The sequence below is a fragment of the Pituophis catenifer genome, unplaced genomic scaffold, assembly GCF_029215685.1.
Source record: "Pituophis catenifer annectens isolate HBS135680 unplaced genomic scaffold, rPitCat1.0.hap2 SCAF_11, whole genome shotgun sequence".
Taxonomy (NCBI): domain Eukaryota; kingdom Metazoa; phylum Chordata; class Lepidosauria; order Squamata; family Colubridae; genus Pituophis; species Pituophis catenifer.
The window spans coordinates 8970312-8993354 of record NW_027256891.1 but is presented as its reverse complement, the minus strand read 5'-3'; the positions used below and the strand labels follow the sequence as shown (position 1 = coordinate 8993354).

The following is a 23043-nucleotide window of genomic DNA, read 5'->3' as shown; positions in this document are numbered from 1 at the left end:
CTGGCCCTGGTTCCATGACCCAGAGCATTGCATCTCTGGCTTGTTTGTGCTTCCCAGCATGCACAACCTTCAGAGAGCCACATACCAGGCAAAGGGAGAGCAGAAATGCAGGCATGCACAAAGACAAGATCTTTTTGAGGGCAATAAATACCTAAATATCACTTCATATCATATCCTTACTCCAAAGCAGCAAAGCTTTATTGATAACAGACTGCATTGAAAGCTTTCTGAAATCAGCCAATATGAGCTCTGGGAGATTTCAGCATATCCTGGATGTTGGTAGAATTTCCAACAACTATAAACCACTAAGGTATTTATTACCAGTGGATTCCACTCAGTCCATGAAGAGATCTTTGCAGGCACATTTTAAGGTTTTATTTTCAGTGTGTAACTAATTTATAAGTGCCCCTGCCCCCCCCCCCCCGTGCCATATGTTCATGTACTGTACTGATGTAGAAATTGTACTGTATCCCTCTGAACGCCTTTGAAAGTACAAGAAGAAAGCATGCTTACTAAGTTTAAAACAAAATGCCTTCTAAAGAAGGCAAAAGTTGTAATGTTTTAAAAAAAATCTTAGGAAAACAAGCATGTTCTGAGCCACCTGCTCAACTGCGAAGGGGTCTCTTTCCACTCCAGTGGAAATTTATTCTGTAATATTGGGATTAATCAAATGCTGAAGCAAAACATTTAGAAGGGAGCGTAGCCTAGCCAATGTTGCTGCGCAAGTTATGACTGCGAAAGTACCATTGCAATAAATATTCACACCTAGAGGCATTGCAAAGGAAGTTTTGTTGGTGGGGTGTGAAATTTGTACAGGATTATTAAGGCCTTTTGTGGATGGATGAAAACGGGACCTGCCTCCCAGAAGACCATATCTGCAATTCTAACAGGGATGGGAAAGAAAGAGAAATCATGAGGGGTCCTTGGTGCTCTCTCAGCTTGCTTGTTTTCTTGCAGAAATTTCATTACTCAAACTGAGTAACATCATCAGTGCTAGTGATGAGAGATCACTCCGCACTTGAGCAAGTACGTGGTCACCACTAAACTGCACAAATATATTTAAGACTGCAAATAACAACTGCCAGTTCTTTAGCTGTTGTTGCCTTCATACATATCAAATCCTTCCCAAGAACATGGGATGTCGTGTCAGCATAAGATTCATCGCACCCTAGAAACCAGAATCATTCATCGTTCATGTAAATGTTATTTTATTTGTACTGGAAATCTACCTCTCAAAAATCATTAAAAGATGGAAATTGTTTTCATTAGCTCTACTTCCTAGTTAACAAAGTCATAGCATTTTATCATTTCATTTTAGACCAAAGACAACACCTTTGCTAAATTAAACAGCAAAAGGTTTGATTAAAATCTTTAATCTTAAAAGTCTATTTGATTAAAATTGGTTCATTACAGAAATTGCCTCTCCACTGAAATACTGCTTATAGGATTTGATGATCATCTGAAAATCTTTTTTTAAAAAAAAAAAATGCTGGCTGCAAAATAACCAAGAAGAAAATCAGCATCACCATCACCAAAAACGGAAGTGGGTAGGGGGTCTGGGACAGCTATGGCGAACTCACCATGGGACAATTTGCCATGACCAACTTGTCATGGAACAAGATTTACACTAATATTGAAAAAATGGTGGAATAGAATTATTAAAAAAAGGATGCAAAAGAAGGAACAAAATGTAAAGTGAATGATAAAAAGTAAAATAATGTTTTAATTATTTTAAATAATTAATCAATTGTCCCACAGTGAGTTGGCCCATTCCAGTAGGCAGGACCCCTTTCAGGCTATGAATGATAGAGGACAGAATGTTAAGATGAGATAGATGTGAGAGCCCAGTCCCCTTTATGTGTGAGACTAATAAATTCATCCACACAATTCTGCAAAATGGATTGGAAATACACTAGGGCACTGTTTCTCAATCTCACGCTAGCTAGAGAATTCTGGGAGTTGTTAAAAGTCCACACATTACTGAGGTTGAAAAACACTGCCCTAGGGATTAAAAGTTTCACCCTTGTTTTTTTTTTTTGATGTTGTTTGATTTATATGCCGCCCTTCTCTGGAGACTCAGGGCGGCTTACAAGGCGTTAAGCAATAGCCTTCATCTTTTTGTATATTTATACAAAGTCAGCTTATTGCCCCCACAGTCTGGGTCCTCATTTTACCTACCTTAGAAAGGATGGAAGGCTGAGTCAACCTTGAGCCTGGTGAGATTTGAACTTGCAGTAATTGCAGGCAGATGATGTTAATAACAGTGCTTTAGTCTGCTGCACCACCAGGGCAAAAACTTGTCTAGTTTTTGGAAACTTTTTCTTATGACTCCATTTTCAGCGAATAAGAATACTTGTGGTACAGATAGTCCTTGTTTAGCAACTTCCTTGGACATCAATCATTCAGTTACAACAGTGATTAAAAAGTAATTTTACAACCAATATCCACATTTATAACCTTTGCAGGGACTGACATATTTTTGCCATTAGTCAGTAGGCATTGTCCTGTGCCTGACCCATTTAAAATGCACACAGCATACCACCATCTCATAATACGGACACTAAATGAATCTCTTAACTACCCAATTCCAAAAGAGAAGATCCAGAGATGAAAAAATCTCCTTCCCCAATGGCACGTGACTATACCTGGGACCTGGCAGTGAAGCAATTGGCAACTAACTCCCATCACTTTAAATTGTGCAGAGAAAAGGACTAGGACTAGGAGCCAGCAATTTCTTTAGGTCAATTCTTTATACTGCCCCAATGCCCTAGACTAGGGGTCCCCAACCTCCGGTCCATGGATCGGCACCGGTCCACAGCATGCCAGAAACTGGGCCATGCAAACAAGCAAAGTTCCATCCATAGGATGCAGGCAGCACGTGAAACCACACCCCTTCTGGTCTGAGGAAAACCTCTCTCCACAGAACTGGTTCCTGGTGCCCAAAAGGTTGGGGGCCACTGCCCTAGATGTATCTGCTGGGAGTTGTCACCACCCAGGTTGGGGAATATGGGTTTGAAGCATAAGTAAGGTACTACCACAACACAAAATCCTAAAGGTTTGGCTTTGGATCAGCCCTACTTTTCAAACAGATCCTTCCATCTTCTCATACCTGTGTATGTCCTCCCATACCTAAGTTTTTCCTCTAAAAAGTTTAACAATGAGAAGCCAACTGAATCCAGCAGGGGAATCTTGAATGAGGCTTGAGGCTTAAACCACGCTTAACAGTTCTACTTTAGTCTTATCCTGAGAACTTGAGAATGTCCTTTTCTGATTATTTGGGAACATTTGAATGCTTGAGTTTTCTGAAATCCAGCATCACAGTGTTCCGAAATCCTCAACACTGGAGCTGGTCCACTCTTGCCTTAAATAGATGCTGACCTGCCTTCTGTGAGAGAGACGCATTGATTTGAGAGTGTGAAAGCCGAAAAACAATGGCACCCTTTGGAACTGTAATGCTCTGGCTCTCTTGCAAGGTGACATCAAGCCTCTGAATTTCCTCCCAGTCTCTGGATGCAGCGGTGGCCTCTTTCGGCCTCCTTTGACAAAATCCAGCCCTGGCAGCAGCCAGGAGGGATGAAGAAGAGCGAGTCAGTCACCGACTTTCACGCCGGGTTTTCTCCTTAGCCAAAATCCATTGCAGCAGCCAAAGCCACCTTAAAAACCGAACCCCAACGGATGAGCAGGGCTGGCTGGAGAACTCACCTATTTTGCAGAGCAGAGCCAGACAAAGCAACCAGGTTGGGTTGGAAGCAAGTCAGAATCTGGGGGGGTTTTCTCTTCTTTCCAAGGCGCCCATGATTTGTGGGGTGGAGGGAGGGAGTGAAAAGCCAGATTCATCCCAACCTGTTCACTTCCTTTACAGGCTCTCTAATGCTGCGTCTCCGCTTCGGGCCATGGCAATTCCTGGGGGAGGCTTGGAAAGCCAGTGGGAGTCCTTGGAGTCCCAGGAAGGCTGGGGCCCTCGGGCCGGGGCTGGGCTCGCTGCCTCCCCCAACCCGTCACAGGGGCTCGCTCTCTCCGCTGCTGCTGCGCTCGCCCGGGCCGCCCCCGCCCGCCGCCCAGTCGCGCTCGATGTAGAGATGGTAGGGGTCGTGCTTGGACTCCAGCTTGCGCGAGCGCGTGTAAGCCAGGATCAGCCCGCCGGCCAGGCAGCCGTAGAAGATCATGATCAGCAGGATGTACAGGTAGGCGTCGTCCTCCGCCGGGGGCCGCGCGGCGGGGCTGGAAGAAGCGCTGGGGCCGGGACCCCCGCCGCGCAGCTCCTGCCACAGGCGGCCCAGGAGGCGCTGCAGCCGCCGGCTCTCGCTGCAGTTCCCCTCCGGCTCTTGCATGGCTCCAGCAGCGCCCGGGGCTTCCTCCGGCTGACCTGCCGGGCGCCGGGCAGAGACAAAGGCTGCAGATGCTCCGCTTGCCGGCTTGCAAGGGGCCGGGGACGCGCCCCCTCCTTTCCCCGGGTTTGGAGAGGGCCGGGTGGGGGGTTGAGCCGGAGTTTCTCCGCCTCCCGGAGGCGCCTTTGTTCCTTAATGGGAAATCCTGAAACCTGAGCTGCTTTGGGAGAGATTCTGCCCCCCCCCCAGCCCGAGGAATTGGGAAGAAAAGGCGGGGAGGGCGGAGAAGCCATCTGGGAAGCTTTGCCTGTCCAGGGAGGGGGTCTCGGTGGAGCCTGAAGCAGCGCTGCAGTTGTGGCTTCTCCTGGTTTGGGAGCAGCTGCTGGGCATTTGGCTTCGCCGGGCGGATCTAAGAAACGAACCAGGGTTGATCTTGGCCGAGTTGGATTGAGGAACTGTGCAGAAACTCCAGATTTGATTGATTCGATGCTATCGACGGTGGTTTTAGACTTTTAGTGGCCACATAGATTTTCTCCATGATGATCAGGTCCTCCACGGGTGGACTGGGGGCTGAGTCCATCCCGCTTTTTTTTTTTTTATTTGATTTATATGTCGCCCTTCTCCGGAGACTCAGGGCGGCTTACAATGCTTAAGCAATAGCCTTCATCCTTTTGTATATGTAGGAAGTTAGCACCCACCCTTTCTTGGAAGAGTGAAATATTTTAGGAAATATAAAAAAGGCAGAATATTATATTTCCCTGGATGAGAAATGGAGAAGCATATTTTACAGACAAAGCAGCTCCCACCTTCCTGCCCCCCACCCTTTGTCAATGGGCCATTAAGGCCTGGGCCAGTCTATTCTACATAACAAAGATCTGCCTCCTTCAGGCAGAGCCATAGTAGGAATTGCCAAAGATCCAACAAAGATAGGATTAGCTCTCTACACAATATCAGCAGAAACTCACCACATGTGACCTGGGAAGCACATGTGACCATCAGCCAGCAAGGCCCCCACCCCCTGGGAGTCTGACAACCAATCAGGATACTCTTTCTGGGCCCCAGGAAGTTCAGAGCCAGAGAGAGCATAAAAACCCGAGGATTTACTGTATCTGCCCCTTTTCTGTTCAGGAACTCAAGCCATGTGATCCTGTCCACCATTAAACCATCTTTCCAAGCAGTCTCCATGTCTCCAGTGTCTTTTTCCCCACTTGGAGCAGAACCTAGAAAGATGTTTCTTCCAACAGTATATTTATACAAAGTCAGCTTATTGCCCCCACAAACTGGGTCCTCATTTCACCTACCTTAGAAAGGATGGAAGGCTGAGTCAACCTTGAGCCTTGGAGAGATTTGAACCAGCAGAAATTGCAGGCAGCTGTGTTAATAACAGGGTGCTTAGACCAAGGTGCTATCAAGGCTCTTTGCTTGCTGCTGGTGGTCCTTTTCTTCTCTTTCCTTCCCCAGCCTCAGAGCCTCCTCCAGAGATTTGCATCACGTGTCTGAAGTAAAATAATCTCAGCCTGACCATTTGTGCGGATGACCCACTTCTTCGTTCTCTTGTCTATTCTTCTGCATGGTTAGGCCAGTAAAACATCCCTTTCTGAAAATGCCTCAGGTGTCTTTAAAACCAACCCAAGATCTCCACTGGGAGAATATTTGAGGCTGCTGGTTTTGGGTCTTAGTTCTTCCCTATGACAAGATTAGGAGAAGGCTTAAAACATTCTTCCCCAGCCACCTAGGGTTTCATTATTAAGATGCTGATCTTCTATTTAACTGGTAGTTGAGTTTTTATTTTGGGCTTTTATTTTATTTTAATTTTTGTAAGTTGCCCAAAGTTCTTTGGATTGGAATGGCAACTGTGATAAAGGATTGTGTTGGAAAGCAAGATTTAGTTGATTCTTCAGTACCATGTTTTTATCCGCTTACTACTCTTCAAATGGAGTTTCTGAATTTGGCATTCTTGCCTTTATTTCTTGGGACCTGATATTTTGACAGTTGATTCACCTTGTGATAGACTAATATCAACTATGAAAAACCTCCACTTCCTAGCAGTTACAGATCTTGAGTTCTAGTTTTTTTTTTTTTTTAAATATTGTTTTCACAATTGTCCTTTTTTTGGGGAAGCACGGAATAAGTATATATTTAATTGTAGGCATCTCTGGATCTGCTCTTCGCCATTCTATCCATAAATTAAAGTAGTTTTATATAATTCTCAAATGCTGAACATCTCTTTCAAGGATGACTGTTTCAGGTTAATTCATTTGGTATGATCTTAACTTCCAGTTACTACAACAGACTCAAACTCTTCTAACAGCTGAAGAAAAACATTCTTCTGATAATCTGATTGCTCCAATCTTCTTAGATATGAGTTATGTTTGATGGCAATTTACTAAGATCTTGTTCTTAGAACTTTAACTTGGTGGGTTATGGGTTTTATGCAGCCGAAAATTGCATAGTGTGTTCACTTTGTTCTGACCTAGGCTTCCTGATACAGTAAAAGCACACGAGTCCAAAAAAACCTCTTTTTATTTCAACGGCTGTGAATTCTGCTCAGAGACTGTTCATTCTCAATCTGTTCATTCACAGATGAGTCCCAAATAGTTGTAAAGGGTCCAACAGAAGTCTGCCATTCTTCTTCTGATAAGGCTGATAAACACCCACCTTTATCTCCCCTGATATACTGCCAAGACCTAATTGGCAATTAACTTTGCAAGGTCACATGGAACACCAACCAGCACGAAACCAGCCAGCACGAACAACAGTTGCTTCCTGCAAAGCCCTATGTGCCTTTGCTCCTCCTTTATGTCTTATGGGAGGGGCCAATCATCTCCAAGCCCTACTCCCAAGTCGACCCTTTTGGTTTAACTGGCTCCCCCTGCTCCTCTGCCTCTGGAGGCTCCGGAGTCCACACATAACTCCCAGATGGCCCTGGCCCCATCTCTGCCTCCGACGCAGAGCCCTCATCTGAGCCTTCCCCAGACTCCAGGATTGGCCCATGTTCCTCCCCAGCCTCCTCAGTGTCCGACTCTGCTGCCAGCTCCACAGCCCTTCGGCAGGCCACAACACATTTCGGCATTTGTTTTAAGATAGTAACTTCAGAGCAAATGCTATTAAATGTAGTAGAGATTGTGCTTCACATTTATCCCTATTTTACTGATAGCCATCAAACTTATGTCAGGGCTCTGTTTCAAGTACTGCATATTTAGTCATGGCTAGATGGGGACCTACACACCAGCTCTGGCCCAGGTATATTGCAAGTTGTAGGTCTGACATAACTAGAGAGCAATAAAAATTGGAGGTGGTTGCCTAGAGTTGAGAAACAATGCAGGAAGAACCACCAAACTTTTGGATGACTTTACTTTTCAACAGAAAGTAGTGGCCTCGATTTTACTGATGTAAATGAGTAATATCCCCATATTTTTCTTTGGGAAATCTTTTTTTTCCCATCTGGATATGTTTGTGGTAGAAGAGAGGTGGAATTTTTAGAGCACGCGATCAAAGAAAAACAGGTCAGCTTATCTGCTCTCCATCAACCAATTCAGAGTTGTTCCACTCAAAACAAGTAACCCAGAATGACCAAAAAAGGCTCCGGCTGCAAACATGCTAGAATCTATTTCTTATAAGGAATGACATCTTTCTTGAGCTAAATCTGGATACACAATTGTGGGGTTTTATTTTGTCCGGCTTCCAAAACAGGAACAAGCCTGAAGTGGCTCCACACTGGATGATGGAGGTGGATGATGGTTTGATGTCACAATCTCAGAAAGGCTCAGCAGGCTTCTAGGTATCTTTCAACTCCAGATGATTTAGATGCAGATAGGATTGCATTATCAGCTGTACATTTTAGAGATCAGACTGACAGTCAGCCATCCTGTTTCAGCAAAATTAAGAGATGTGAGCCAAGGACATGTTGACAAAAGTTGATGGCAACCTTGAGCTGGTCAGGATCGAACTGTTGGCAGTGGGCAGTTAGCCTGCAATACTGTATTCGAGTCACTGTGCCATCATGGCTCTTATAAAACTGGTGTTTGGGAATAAAGGTGGCATTAGAAAAAAAAGTATGGCCAGTGAAGTCACTTCTACCGGGCTTAGTGAATCTGTGCAAAGTTTGTTGCTCATCTTAGAATTGCAAACTTGTACATATTATAGTTAGATCCTTATTCCTGCTTGCCTGAGAAACTAGTTTATGAGACACAGCATTTTTTCTCAAGATATGGTACTTTGTTGACTTGTTCTAACTGAAGATGAGGGGGTTCTAACTTAGCAAAGTTGAAATCCGTTCTAGCTTCTCTAAAATGGGATGACTTCCTTGTTCTAGTTGTCACTCAGCATCTCTTGATAGGAGAGTGTGATATTAATTTGTTTCAATGAGAGTGAAAGGCAAGCCTCTTGGTGTGCAGAGATGTGTTTCCCAGTTCTAGAAAACTTGTCCACAGTAAGGAGTATGGTTGTATAACCTAGCTTATTTATGGGACAGCAATGTAGTGTACTCTCACTAATGAACTACACATATTTAAACTTGAAAAAATCTTGAAAATTAACGACCATGTGAATAAAGAGAAGAAAAAATGTTTTGTTGACCTTCTCTACTGAGTAGGTCATCCACCATCTTGGAAAGTTTGTTCCAAGAGCATCTCCACCCCTTCTGAAAATGATGCTAGTTGAGAAACCGGAAGAGAAAAATCTCACAGGCCAGCAGTACCCTTAATGCATATATGTAGTGTGAGCTGTTGAAATCCCACCTTAGGCATTTCCTCTGCATATACCCATTTCCTGTTTAACCTTTTGTTATGCTTTAAATCAAAATATCTTCCACCTCAGATTTTTATCTCATGCTAAATGAGCTTGTTTTGGGGGGAAACCCACTAAATGGTAGGGAGAGCATTTGTTGCTTCTGTAAATAAGGGTTTGTGTTTGGTTGAGCTCTTAAGAGGCATTTCCCTAGGGCCGTATTTTCTTGCGGTCTGACCTGTTTTAAATGTTTATTTTCAGTCACTAGGAGAGGATAAGCTTGCCCAGAAACTATCTCAAAAATATTCCTCATGGCTTAAAAATGGGTCCTCATGCACAGCTGGCTCAACTGCACATCTACGTAGCAAAAGGAAAAACTTCCCGAACTTGCGTTTAAAACCGCTGTGTATTGAACAACATCTCATACAAAATTCCTTCATTCTCCAAATAATATCCAATTATTTTTCTTTTTTTAACCATAATATACACATTAAAGTATAATGAATAAAAGAGAATCTACTTTATAAATACTTTAGAGCCACCAAAAGGTAACACAATGCACCCGAGAGCCACATTTGTACAAAAATGGAAGCCACATACAGAAAAGGATTGAAAGTGCACAGTAGAACAACATCCCATCGTCGCCACGTTCTTCTCAGTTTTTGTTTCAAGTGTGAACTACTAGTATGAATTGAGAAGCCCAGTGCACAAAAGACATTCTTGTAAAATAATGCACACAGCAACACAGGAGACTGCTGCTCCCTCCCACCCTCCGTACATCGATTTCCAGTTTTTAAATAAAAATAGACAAAAAAATTCCCTTTGCAAACACTTTAAAACACAAAGTTGCCAAGGCTACGTCCATCACTCTCATAGAAGAGAAATTCATTTTAATATAAGATTTTGTTTTATGTGATATAGTCAAAGATAAATTAAAATGCCCCTTTAAAATAAAAAACAAACAGACAACAATAACCAAATATTTTATCTGTGGTGAGGATGTGCTTAGAGGAAGCGGTGCAAACATCCCAAAAAGCATAACACTGCAAAAGCAGATAGTATGCTGACTACTTTAGCTACAGGACTTGTTTTGTTCCACGGATTTTTTTTTAAAACGTAGCGAGTGCGAATAAATAAATGATCGGAAAAGATGCCGGCTTAATCGTGGCAGTAATGCCAGCGTTCTTAGTATAAGCCAAAGTGATGCTAGACATGGCCAAAGTCATCCACTTGTCTTCTTCCAAAAAACAGCTTGAAATGTTTTGATTGGAATGTCTTAATTTACTTCTGATCGTCTGTGAGGTTTTTTTTTTTTTTTTTTTTTTTTTTTTAGGCACTCTAAATGTTTAATACTACCAGCCATCTCTTCCCTCTTTCTGTATGGAACACAACAATTTGAAAGAAAGAAAAATAAATATGAGAGAATCTGTCTGTGCTCACCAATGGCAGTAAAAGGGGTTTTTTCTCCCAATGCAGCAGGAAACGTGACTTTTAAAAGTACCACCAGTATTCTCTTGAGCAGTGGAAACTACGGCCAACTGCCTACGGAGCCTTTTTTTTTTTTTTGGAATGAGTAATACAAATAATCAGAAATTGCAGGAATAATTTCATGGCAGAGATGGGCAGAATGGTGCTGCAGAAAGGAAGGAATAACTTGGCACATGGTGCAAGGATTCCATGGGACATTGTTGCGTTGGACTGTCAGTTTACGGCTGAGTGAAAGTACCGTTTTCACAAGAGAAATCCCTCTTCCTCTCTTTGTGCCTCCAATGACAGCCACCTTCAAATGAGCCTTTCAGCCAAGGACCTGAGAGAGCCATTTCTGGAGCAGCATTTTGGAGGGGGCTCAGTTCTGCCCCACCCTCACAACACCTCTTCCGTATCGCCTTTGCAACCGGCTTCTTTTCATCCATTTCGAAAACATCGCCTTGGACGATCTCACTGCTTTCAAATCAGAGAAGACGCCGGAATAGAAAGGTAGAAGTATTGGTTTATCCAGTGGGGGTGTTCCGTATGAACACAACCATTTGGAACTGGAAGTGGTCTAATGAAACCATGGCAGTGGGTCGGTATTTTTGACAGCATCTTGGAAAACTGCAGCGCAGAAAGCCAGAGCAGCCGTTCCTTCTGGGTAACCAAGAGTAAATTTTCAACTGTTTTATGAAGCACAGCTTCTGTTTGGAAATACAACCGCTCTTTGGGAAATTCATTCATCGTTCAATGCCAGAAGAAACAACGCATGGTTTCTGACGCAGGGCGATTAGGAGGTCTTATTTCCCGCCATACATCCGCTCGATGTCATTGAGGTAATGGTTCTTCAGCTCCTTTCTTTTCAGTTTGAAAGCATCGGTGACTAAGCCTGTTTCAGGAGTCCAGGGCTCCGGACTCAGACGCACTTTGATGGGCACTTCAAATCTTTCCAACTTCACTGGAAGAGCAACGGGGGTGGGGAGTGAAGAAGGAAGAAAACAGAGATTAGGATCTGAAGAGAGAAGAGCCAGGCAGATGGACACAACCTACAAACATTATTCATTTATATGTGAATGCAGCAGGCTTGGGTTTTTTATCTGTTCAAAACCTTTTTTTTAGCCACAAAGAAGAGGGGGTCAAACCTATTCTGCAAAGCATCTGAAGGCAGGACAAATAATGAATGGAGACTAATCAATGAGAGAAGCAACCTAGATCTAAGGAAAAATTTCCTGACAGTGAGAACAATTGATCAATGGAATAAGTTGCCTCCAGAAGTTGTGGGTGCTCCAACACTGGAGGTTTTTAAGAAGAGATTTGACAACCATTTTTCTGAAATGATATAGGGTTTCCTGCTTGAGCAAAGGGTTGGACTAGAATAGCGGTCACCAACTGGTGGTATGTGGACCACTGGCGGTCCACGAGAAAATGTTGGTGGTCCACAGAAAAATTATTTGCATTTTTTATATTGCACTAAATCAGGGGTCCTCAAACTACGGCCCCTAGGCAATGAATGCTTGTGTTACTGCAGAGAGTCTCCCCCTTCAGGGTCTTTTTATGTGGGTTGGAGGGGGGCAGAAATTCTGACTTGGGGTCTGCTTCGGCCTCCTGATGCAGGGCTTTGGGCAAAGGTTGGAGGGAAGTGCCACTGGTGGCGAAGAGCTGGGGGGCCTTGTTCCAGTAGGACTGTATCATGGCCTGGAACTGGCTGACCATCTCAGCCCGCTGAGCCTCCAGGCGCCTTTACCTGGCCTTGCACTCCTGCAGGTCTTCCCTTTGCTTGGAAAGCCTATGCTCGTAGTCCTCAGTGAGGTGCTTCTGCTGAGCCTCCTTCTTGGCCAGATCCAATCTGAACTGAGCTGTTTTGCCAACTCTTTCTCATGGTGGCTTCTTAGCTCCAACAATTGCTTCCTGTTGGGGCCCTAAGGAGCTCGGGTAAGGCAGGCGAGGAGTGGCTGGGATGTAAGAGGTGAGTAGAGGCCGGTGAGGTGCCCCTTGACATGAGTGACATCAAGTTGGCCACACCCACCCAGCCAGTCATTAAGCAGATATTAGTGGTCCGCGGGATTTAAAATTATGAATTTAGTGGTCCCTGAGGTCCGAAAGGTTGGTGACCCCTGGACTAGAAGACCTCCAAGGTCTGATTCAGCTCTGTTATTCTATGGTCTTAAACAAGACCAATTAGACAAGAGCAGTTCTGCAGGACTCCAACTGTCTAAAGACCATCCAGACCTTCCTTGGAAAGCCTGACTTATCAACCACTGAAATCCAGATTTGATTACTTTGATTACTTTTCATCATCAAATGAAAGGGCTAATAAGCCCCCGTGATCTAAATTCTGCAGAGTCTCACTTTTCTGTTACAGGGATTCTCCAATTTACAACCATTTGTTTAGTGGCTGCTCAAAGTTACAGTGGTGACTTAGGACTTGGTCCTCGCACTTAACAACCATCAGAGCATCCGTGTGGTCACATGATTTATCATTCAGGCATTTGGCAACCACTATGCACTTACGACAGCTGCAGTGTTCCACAGTCATGTGCTCACCATCTGCAACCACTGTGCACTTACGACAGCTGCAGTGTTCCACAGTCATGTGCTCACCATCTGCAACCTTCCAGCTGGCTTCCGACAAGCAACATCCAGGGGGAAGGCGGCAGGGAAGGTCACAGGTCGCAGTTGTGTGACATCTCGCTTCAGGTTCACAGAAAAAAAAGGCCCTAAAATTGGGTGCGGTTGTGTGATAACTCACTTAACAACTGCATCACTCAATGGCAAATTTTTGGTCCCCACTGTAGTTGTAACTTGAGGACTACCTCTAGGCACATTTCCTCCACTACTGAGGCATACTAGACTTCCAGCCATTAAGTGTTTCAAATAAAGATATAAGGCTATTTTTATGCCTGACGGAGATGTCGCACCAAAGCAACATGCACGATTCAAATCAAGCGAGCACTGATGATGTTACATAGTTTGGGTAATGAAAGGTCTGCAGGAAAACAGCCAAACTCGGAGAGCACCAAGGACCCCTCATGTTTCAAATCTAAATACAGGTAGTCGAGGACCACAATGGAACCCAAAATGTTTGTTGTTAAGTGACATTTGGCCGATTTTACGACACCCACCCCCCACATTAAGTGAATCACTGCAGTTGTTAAGTTAATAACACGGTTGTTAAGTGAATCTGGCTTCCCCATTGACTTTGCTTGTCAGAAGGTCACAAAAGGGGATCACATGACTCCGAGACACAGCAACCACCATAAGTATGAACCAGTTGCCAGGTCTCCAAATTTTGATCACATAACTTCAGGGATGCTACAACAGTCATAAGTGTGAAAAACGGTCGTAAGGCACTTTTTTCAATGCCAGTGTAACTTTGAACAGTCACTAAATGAACTGTCTTTCTTAATAAGATACCTTACGCTCTGTCTTTTCTTGAGTGCATTCTTCCCCATGGCCAGCAGATGGCAGGACAATAACAAATGCAGCTTCACAGGGCCTTTAAGATCATTTTCTATCTGAAAATACTTCCCTGAATCTACTCTTAAGTACTCGTTGCGTGTCTTTAAATCCTCAGTACGTGGCAAATGTTTCCTTAATACTTGAGGAGAGAAGGGAGGTTTAAAATTGTCAGAATCTATTTTTGCATTATTGAACAACATTTGATGTTTTATGATACTCTTATTTCCTTTTCTTCCACAGTACCAGTTTATGCAGAGGTTACATATGAAGCTCGGCTAGCTCGCTAAATGATGCTACAGTACATAGCCTGTCAGGCCCAGATGACACGGCAGTGTTTCCCAGCCTTAGCTACTCTTAAGTTGTCTGGACTTCAACTCCCTAAATTCCCAGCCAGTGAGGGAATTCTAAGGTTGAATAACAATATGCTACGGCATACGATTCCATACAAAGCAGGATGGGCCACATGCAGTTAATCTTTGCACAGGCCGTACATCCTGGACATCCAAAAAGGGCCTGTCCTGCTTTCTAAGGGAATGGAATGCTGTAGCAACAGGGACCGATGTGCTAAGTAAGAGCCGTGATCTTGTGCATTAACCCTGTTTCTTTTTCCTCTTCATTTTGGGAACTGGAGGAGACTTGCTTTGTTCCTAAAATTATACTGAATCCAGGGGTGAAATGCTACCGGTTCAAATTGGTTCTCCTGAACCGGTAGTAATAAAAGCTACTGGTTTGGGCGAACCAGTAGTAAAAGAAATGCTACCAGTTCAAACAAACCGGTATTTCCGACGATCAGCTGTGCTACGCAATTTATATTTGCTAGAAAGCAGGATATAAAATCTAAATTGCATGGCACAGCTGTTCCCACCCCCTCGCTGTTCTATTTACCCTAGAAAAGGCTTCTTAAACCTCCTTTTTCAGCGCTGCGTGGTAGCAGCTGCAGTGCGCCTCCACACAAAGCGCGCATTTGGCACAAACCGGTAGCGAAGCAAAGTGGTAGCAGACTTCAGAGCATTTCACCCCTAGCTGAATCTATTTTAGGGCTTCTCATTGAGTTTTTATGAATCTCCTACATCAAAGCAGCAAGGCTCCACACAGTCAATTTTGGCAACAGCAGCAGTGCAAAAGGCGAGGCGGTTGGAAATTGCATATAGATTCATAACTTTATTCCTCTTATAAATTATGTGTAGCAAGAACCATCGCCTTATTGTCCCCTTGAAAGAGTAACTAGATAAATGTTTGGAATTAGAATTATGAGTCATTTGTCAGGCATGAACAACCAGGCTACATGTGCAAAGTTCAAGCTTACCATTTCATTATGTTTTGCCTATAATACAGGAATCTCCCCAGTCTGGCAGCCTTTTCTTGGGAACAATTAGCTAAGGCTCCAAGGAATTGAGAGAGGATTGGTTTTACTGTTGTGGAGTGACTCTAAACTAGCTCTGTGCTTGATCCTTCCTCCCAGACTGGGTACTTCCCAACATCAATTCCACTTGGTTTGCAATTTTTAAATTGCCTGCTTTTCCAGACAACACAGATTATAATACAGCTATCTTTCACATCCAGCACTTCTAATCTAACCATATAGTTCTTGGATCAACATAGTGTACAAAAATTAATCAACATTTTCATGTGCCTTAAAGGAAAGTAAACTGCAGTAAGATGAGACTTAATAGGGAGGACCCGTGCATGAACAACTGCAAAAAAAGAACCTTGGTGGCACTGCAGACTAAAGTGCTGTTAAGTAGCACCAGCTGCCTGCAATTACTGCAAGTGCAAATCTCACCAGGCTCAAGGTTGACTCAGCCTTCCATCCTTTCGAGGTAGGTAAAATGAGGACCCGGATTGTGCGGGCAATAAGCTGACTTTGTATAAAAAAGAACACCGCTTAGGGGGAGGCAAAAGCCCTACTAAGCAGGTATATACAAAAGTATGAAGGCTATTACTTAACGCATTGTAAGCCACCCTGAGTCTCCGGAGAAAGGACGGCATATAAATCTAACCAATAAATAAATAAATAAATAAAACTGAAGTGGGCTAAATAAATACTGACTGATTTCTAGGTTTCCATTGTAGGAAGCAAAAAATGCAATCCGTAGGCTGGAATTTTGAAAAGGATGAGAAAGTAGTCTGGGTAGTTGAATTGTAAATTTCTGACAACTGACATGACTTGGTACTTATTCTGTGACATATGTATGGGAGGCTTTCACATAAGGGTGTACTGACATGATGCTACTGCTCATGGGAATGCAATCTCAGTTTCCTCAAGATATCCATGATTCCACTGAACCTTCCCCCACTTTTGAAGGGAAAAAGAGTGGGACGGGACTCTTGGAATAATGCCTAGGACCACGTGATCAAAACCTACCCAGAATGGGACTCGGATCATGTGCCTGCAGCCACCTTTTTGACAATTCCTCTTGCCTTCCAGACACTCTTGGAGAAAAAAAAAAATGCAGTAACAGGGAAGTGGCTTGCAAAAGCTCTGAACACTTTCTCCTATCATTAGTAAGATACTGAATGATACTTGAGCAGAGTATCTGCTGCAGATAAGATTATGAGTTGTAACCACTCTACGGTTCAGAGAAACAGCTTCATTTGCTTACTTTTGTTAGCCATGTTCTTAATCTCTTTCAGAACTTCCGATTCCATGACAGGATTGTTACAGATGTTGACCCAGCTATCAGACATACCCCTCTGTTCAGCAAGTGTCATTAGTTTCTTCTGATTGGGAACCACAAAACTGATAACGTAAGACTGGTTGCTAGATCGAAACACAAGAAAACACTATTTAGTTTTTAGGGATCCTTGACTAAGCAAAATGTTTTACCCTGAAAATTACTCTAGCCCAGCCTTTTTCAACTGGGGTTCTGTGAGAAATTGTGTTTGCGGGGGGGAAAATACTTGTTGAACTTCACATGCTAGCTGTAGATGTAACTTTTAGCCAGAGGTTCCCAGAGACCTGAACATTATTTCAATCTATTTCCTCCAGAATAAAAACAGAAGTGAGAAAGGTTGCTTCAACTATGTATATTTAGATCATAAGAACCTAAGAATGCCTTGCTGGGTCGGACCTCTGGCCTATCTGGCCAGTACTTCTCTATGGTTACTTGTCAATCATGTGTGTATGTGTATTTAGATAGATAATAGCTAAAAGGTGAGAAGAAACCAAAAGAATACTGTTGTACTTATAGAGTGTATGAATATTTAGATCTAGAATGATTTCAGCAATGTGGGCATATACCTGCGACCCTCAAAGGGTTTCTGAATGAAATGCCAAGCATCCTTTACTATGGCTGATTTACTGAGGTACAGAATGCTGTTCAGCACCATCTGAAGGCTGGTCAGCTCCCTCACTCAAGATATAGGGCCATGATGGCGAACCTATGGCACGTATGCCAGAAGTGGCACGCAGCACCATCTCTCCAGGCATGCCAGCTGTTGCCCGTTGTTCTTCCAGGTTCCAGTGCGCACATGCATGCCGGCCAGCTGGTCTTCGCACACACAGAAGCGCTGGAAACTGGAAGAGCAGCTCCCTGCAACCTTCTCTTGGGTACCTTATAGCACCTAATGCTTCCCAACACATGCAACTTTAAGATACAGTACATGAACTTCAACTCCCAGAATTCCTCAGCTGCTGAGGTTGGGAAGCACTGAGTTATGTATGTCACACCTGCTGGAATGGGCCTAGCTAGTTCCAGCAATTTGAATCCTGCTGGAGGGAGCAATGATTTTGGAAAGTGGAGCACAAGATTCTCACTTTCCAACCTGCTCGATGTAAGTTTAAAAAAAAAAAATCCCATGAAATTGTATGGAAGATCACATATATGTAAACTCACCTTTTCGCATATGCACAAATATTGTCAATCAGGGGGCAGTTTTTCAAGGCTGCCTCAACTTTGCCAAGAGACACGTATTCTCCAGCTTGCAATTTCACCAAGTCTTTTTTACGATCTGGGGAAACAATCACACACAATTTGGGATTTGAGAGACCATCCTCCTCCTTTCCTCAGAAGGAACCCTCAGTGGAGCCAGAGACTGAAGGGGAAAGTCGGCATCCTCCAGACATTCTATTTTAGACACAACGATGCCAGTTTTCATGCAAAACCAATTGCTGAGATAAAACTTCTACCTTTGCAACTGCCAGAACCAAAATTTTAAAATGTAGTTAGAAAAAGTGAAGACTATTATTAAAAAAGGCAACTGTTTTATATGGCTGTTAAATGTACAGTATATGCTTGAAAGAGCTTACTCATAGAAAAACAGGGACAGGTTTCTTTGTGAGCAAACCAAAATACTGTGCCCACCTATGATTTGGAGGCACCCGTCAGAATGAAATTCTCCAATATCTCCAGTACAGAACCATCGCTGGCCTTTGTCATCGACAATGAAATCTTCGGCTGTTTTCTCATCATTTCTGAAGTATCCCATAGAGACATTGGGCCCTCCAATTATAATCTCTCCCCTAGGGTGTGGCAAGTCTCTTGTTGTGTAGCCTCCTGAAAAAAGCAGAAAGAAAGAATAAATTGGTGGCTACAACAATTCCTTTAAATCAAATCGAAATGGTCATCAAGAAAGAATGGCAGGATCATGTTGATTAATTATGTTAGGTCACTAAATTAATATGGGCAGTAAAATGTACTGATGCATTAGGTCCAACTAGGATCACAAACTCTGGGAACAAAAAAAGCTTTGAATCTAAAATGGGGGCGGCCAACCTTAGGATTCTTAAGATTTGTGGACTTCAACTCCCAGAACTCTGTAGCCAGTGTGGGAGTTGAAGCCCACAAGTCTTAAGAATCCCAAAGTTGGACATCCCTGATCTAATTTATATAGGTACGTATGGGACACAAACAACTCTAACTTATTCAGAGGTAATCCTGCTAAATTTAGTGGGCTTTTTCCCAGAGTCAAGCAAATATAGGATCACTGCTTCTCTCAGCAAGTTTATGCAATTTATTAGGAAATGGATTCACCTAACAGATAAGATTAACAAGAGTTTTTCAACACTGACAACTTTTAAGATGTGTCGATTTCAACTTCCAGACTTCCAATGCTGGTTGGGGAATTCTGGGAGTTGAAGTCCACACATCTTAAAGTTGCCAATATTGGAATGCACTGGTTTAACCAATACAAGAAAAATGTATCTACAGCCATTGGCCTCTTAAGCCAACAGATTTAAAAGGTTAATGATTTTCTATGGGGTATGATTTGTCCCATAAGCGCACCACAAGGGGAAAAGAGTTTCGGAATTGGGACATCCTGGACCAAAAATAATCAGGTTTCCTAGATGGGGCTGTTTTTCCTACCCCAAAAAAGAGAAATAGCTGGAGATGGGTCAAAAGTCTTCTTGAGAAAAAACTAGAGATGGAATAACTTTCCAACAAGCACATATTTATCTACTTTGTCAAGGGCAGGATACACACTCCTATTTCAGCATGGAAACAGATTAAAGTATATTAGAATAATGGGATTTTCTCACCTTCTTGCCAATCTCTGAGCTTAATCTCACAGCAGATAAGAGGAGCTCCAACTCTTCCAGTACTGTAGTCAGTTACTAGATAGAAAACATCAGGAAACAAGGAATGAGATAAGAATCAAACTGTAAGAGAAGAGCAGGGAGAGCTGAGGGTGGAATTAAGCATGTCATCAATTTAGAGTTATTATGCGGCCACAAATAGTCCAATTCCTCTTGAACTCTGCTGACCCTTATTTGGCATCACTTTAGTATTAAAATTTAGATTATTGTGTATAGGTTTGAGCAATACATCTTGAACTGCAACTTAATGTATGGTCCTGATCTTCTGCAGCTACATTAATGTCAGGCACAAGAGAACAGAATCATACATTAAGTTGCAGTTCAGAAAATTTATCCCTCAAGCCTATACACTGGAATATAGTCAACTAAAGTTCCAAATCTGAATCGGCGCCAGATAAGGGTCAACGGAATTCAACTTGGACTGTTTTTGGCAATGTAACTACTCTATGTTGATGACATGCTTAACTCCACCCACCCACCCACCCACCCACCAGCTTTGCCTACTCTTCTATACAAATGCTTTTTAAGTTCTTTTAATGTAATTGCAAACTAGATTAAAGACAGCACTGCAGGCTGTTTCTCAAGGGCTTCACACAAAACACCTTTACAATGAAAGAAGCTAACCACAAATCCTTACCTTCAGTAATGGTGCCTGCTCCACAGGTTTCTGTCAGGCCGTAACCTTGGCCAACAGGGCAGCAGAAGCAGATGTTCATGAATCTCTGTGTTTGAGATGAGAGAGGAGCCCCTCCGGAAAGCATCATACGTACATTTCCTCCCAACAGGGCCTTCACCTTTTTAAACAGCAGTCTTAAAAGAAAAGAATCCCACAATGACATAATGAAAGAGCACACTAAGAGGATTTATAAATAGCAGATACATGACTCTCTACGGTCCCCTCCCAGACACACCCATTGATCCACCTGCTGTGGATTCAGTTCAATATTATAGATCTGATTAGCTTTCTGCTCTGTTCAGAAGTGAACAAGAACCTGGTTTTCAATGTGTGGGTTCTAGGTTCGGTTGAAGTTGCAATAGACTCATTGAAATCATTGGCCCCAAAAATGATAGATATGGCTATCCTTCAAATCAAAGAAGCCTAGTTCAAATCCGATTATGTACAAGAAAGGGAGATCTGAACATATTCATCAGAGGTTCCCTGGAAGTTCAGGAAATTTTTATAGGATACAATATTCTACATTAACCCAAGGGTTAGTTGTATGGCAAGATTCAAAAATAAACTCCAGATAACCTGGACTGCAACTTTCAGAATCTCCACCTGGCATGGTAATTGCCTGAATGGCCAGGAATTCTGGGACCTGGTGCTCAATATATTAACAACAGCAGTCTGGCAAAGGTTACCCTAGAAAGACCCCCAAGATAAATGATCTCACCGCAGCAATTTAAAAAGCAGTTTAATAACCTACACTTAAGAACCACTGATTTCCATGATGAATGAATGTACACCTGCAGGGAAGGCTAGGATTTAGACAAAGAGTCTGCCCAATCCGGTTTAACTAGTGGTCTTTTTTTTTTTTTTACTCAAATTTAATAGCCAATTATATCTGCAAACAAATATTAAAATACATCAACTATACTTACAAGTTGCAGAGAGGTGCATCATAACCTCTTTTTATTTGTTCCAATTTATAGTCATATCCTATCTTGAACAAAGTTTTCTGAAAATAGTTCATCTCCTGAACTTTACTCATAACGTTCTTATAAATTCGATCCATGATTTCCTACAAACAATTTAAAGGAAACAGCTAAGAAAAATTTTATTCCTGAACTGGTTTATACCAGCCGAGACCTGTGAGCAAGGATAACAGGAAGGAGCAATTCATTTATTTTAAACAGCTAGCTATTTCCTTAGTTGTATAACCCTTAATATGTAATCAGGCTAATCTATTGGCGGTCAATTTTAGCTGGGGGTTATTTGCGTAGGCATTCAGTGGAAAGCAATGGAAATATTGAGCCCCTTCTCCTTTTGACCCATTTCAATGAAGAGCTGTCAGAATAAAAAAATAAATCTGTGGCCACATTTACTCAGCGGAATGAAGATCTGACGCTACTCCCAACTTATGCCAATGTTACATATAGATTACATATGGATGATTATAATGTAGTATGGTCATTGTTCTTGAAACCATTGCATGAAACTTTATGTACATGTATGAAAACCCTTGATATTGCTTGTTTCTTTTCTATTTAATTATACAAATAAAAGCTATTTTAGAAAACGATTATACAATTTTTTTAAAAAAAAATCCATGTGAGCAAAAGTGTAACAGGAATCTATCGAATGAGTCAAAAGTCTGGGAATTTCAGGACAAAACAGAGATGTTCTCAAATGTTCTAAACAACTGTTGTTTTGCCAAATTATATGCTAGATTTCTCTCTCACACACACAGAAACATACACACATATCAACAAATTAATTTTTTTGCAGCCAGTTGCATTTTATTTAACTATTAGATTTGCTTAACATGGTTTGACGAGGGAAGGTGGACAGAAAGGAAGACAGATTTTCAAAATGTGTATTATGAAACATGAGCATTGACGACTATTTCAAGCAAAGAAACTGTAGATATCTGCACACCTGCAATTGGTTTTATAAGATCCCAAATTTCAAAATTTTATTAGTTTCTCAAAATATAATATAAAATACAAAAATACGAAAACTAATGGCAAGCAAGGAAAAAGTGTTGACTTCCGACTCTTTTCTGTGGAGTAGAATAGGCAATAGCATAAAAATTCAACTTTTTTATTTTTATATAATAATATATACTATATTATATTTTAAGAAACTAATAAAATTTTGAAATTAGGTATTAAAAGATCCAAGATGTAGGGCTTGGGGTTTTTTTGACTTGTGGCTCTAAGATGGGTGATCTATATAAACCTGTTGAGGAAAATAAATTACTGTACTGTTTAAAGTTTAACATTTAAGCCATTTTTAATAAAGTTACAGCATGGAATTCACAAAATTTCACACAAAATGTCATCCTTATTGATACTTACTGGCACAGCTGCCATCAAAGTGGGCTTCAGAACAGTGCAGTCTCCTTTGCTTCCCTTTTTAATTTTGCTGGACTGAAAGAAGAGGGGGGAACAAGAGCCCAATTTTAATTTCAATTATTTTCACAGAAGAATAAAACTATAAAAAGGTACTTAGGACTACTGAATTTTTGCAAATTGAAATAATAAGCCAAAGGAATGAAAGGTAGAATATTCATCATATTTCACTGCTTGAGGATCAAAGAGCTGATTAGATTCTAAAGCTGATGAGAAAACTGAAAACTTGCAATCGAGAAAATTAGAAATCTTTCAGGAATAGAGTTTTAAGATGTCCTTATCTGTGCACATCACTTTGACTCAGATTATTGTAGTGGCAAGTTTAAGGCTACTTCTCGCTCTAAGGTTATTCAATAATATATTAATCTGTGCAGTTTTTAATGTTTTAATATTTTAATAACCTTTTACTTGTTTTACAACTTTTAAGCTGCCCAGAGTCACCTTGTA

General features: G+C 42.1%; 2 protein-coding genes across 3 annotated transcripts in view; both read right to left on the bottom strand.

Annotated features, from left to right (window-relative positions):
- Positions 1–3985: 3985 nt before the first annotated feature.
- KCNE5 (potassium voltage-gated channel subfamily E regulatory subunit 5) lies at positions 3986–4331 on the bottom strand. The gene has a single exon (XM_070952079.1). The coding sequence runs from the start codon at positions 4329–4331 to the stop codon at positions 3999–4001; it is 333 nt and encodes a 110-aa protein (XP_070808180.1). The 3' UTR covers positions 3986–3998.
- A 5112-nt stretch (positions 4332–9443) lies between these two features.
- Positions 9444–23043, bottom strand: part of ACSL4 (acyl-CoA synthetase long chain family member 4) — a 56299-nt gene continuing 42699 nt past the window's right edge. For both annotated transcript variants that reach the window (XM_070951708.1, XM_070951707.1), the window contains 8 exons: positions 22543–22614; positions 21124–21263; positions 20159–20331; positions 19465–19539; positions 18290–18481; positions 17822–17936; positions 16589–16746; positions 9444–11484 (listed from right to left, as the gene is read on the bottom strand). In XM_070951708.1, coding sequence (XP_070807809.1) covers positions 11327–11484; positions 16589–16746; positions 17822–17936; positions 18290–18481; positions 19465–19539; positions 20159–20331; positions 21124–21263; positions 22543–22614 — 1083 coding nt within the window. In that variant the 3' untranslated portion in view covers positions 9444–11326. The remainder of the gene's footprint in view (positions 11485–16588; positions 16747–17821; positions 17937–18289; positions 18482–19464; positions 19540–20158; positions 20332–21123; positions 21264–22542; positions 22615–23043) is intronic.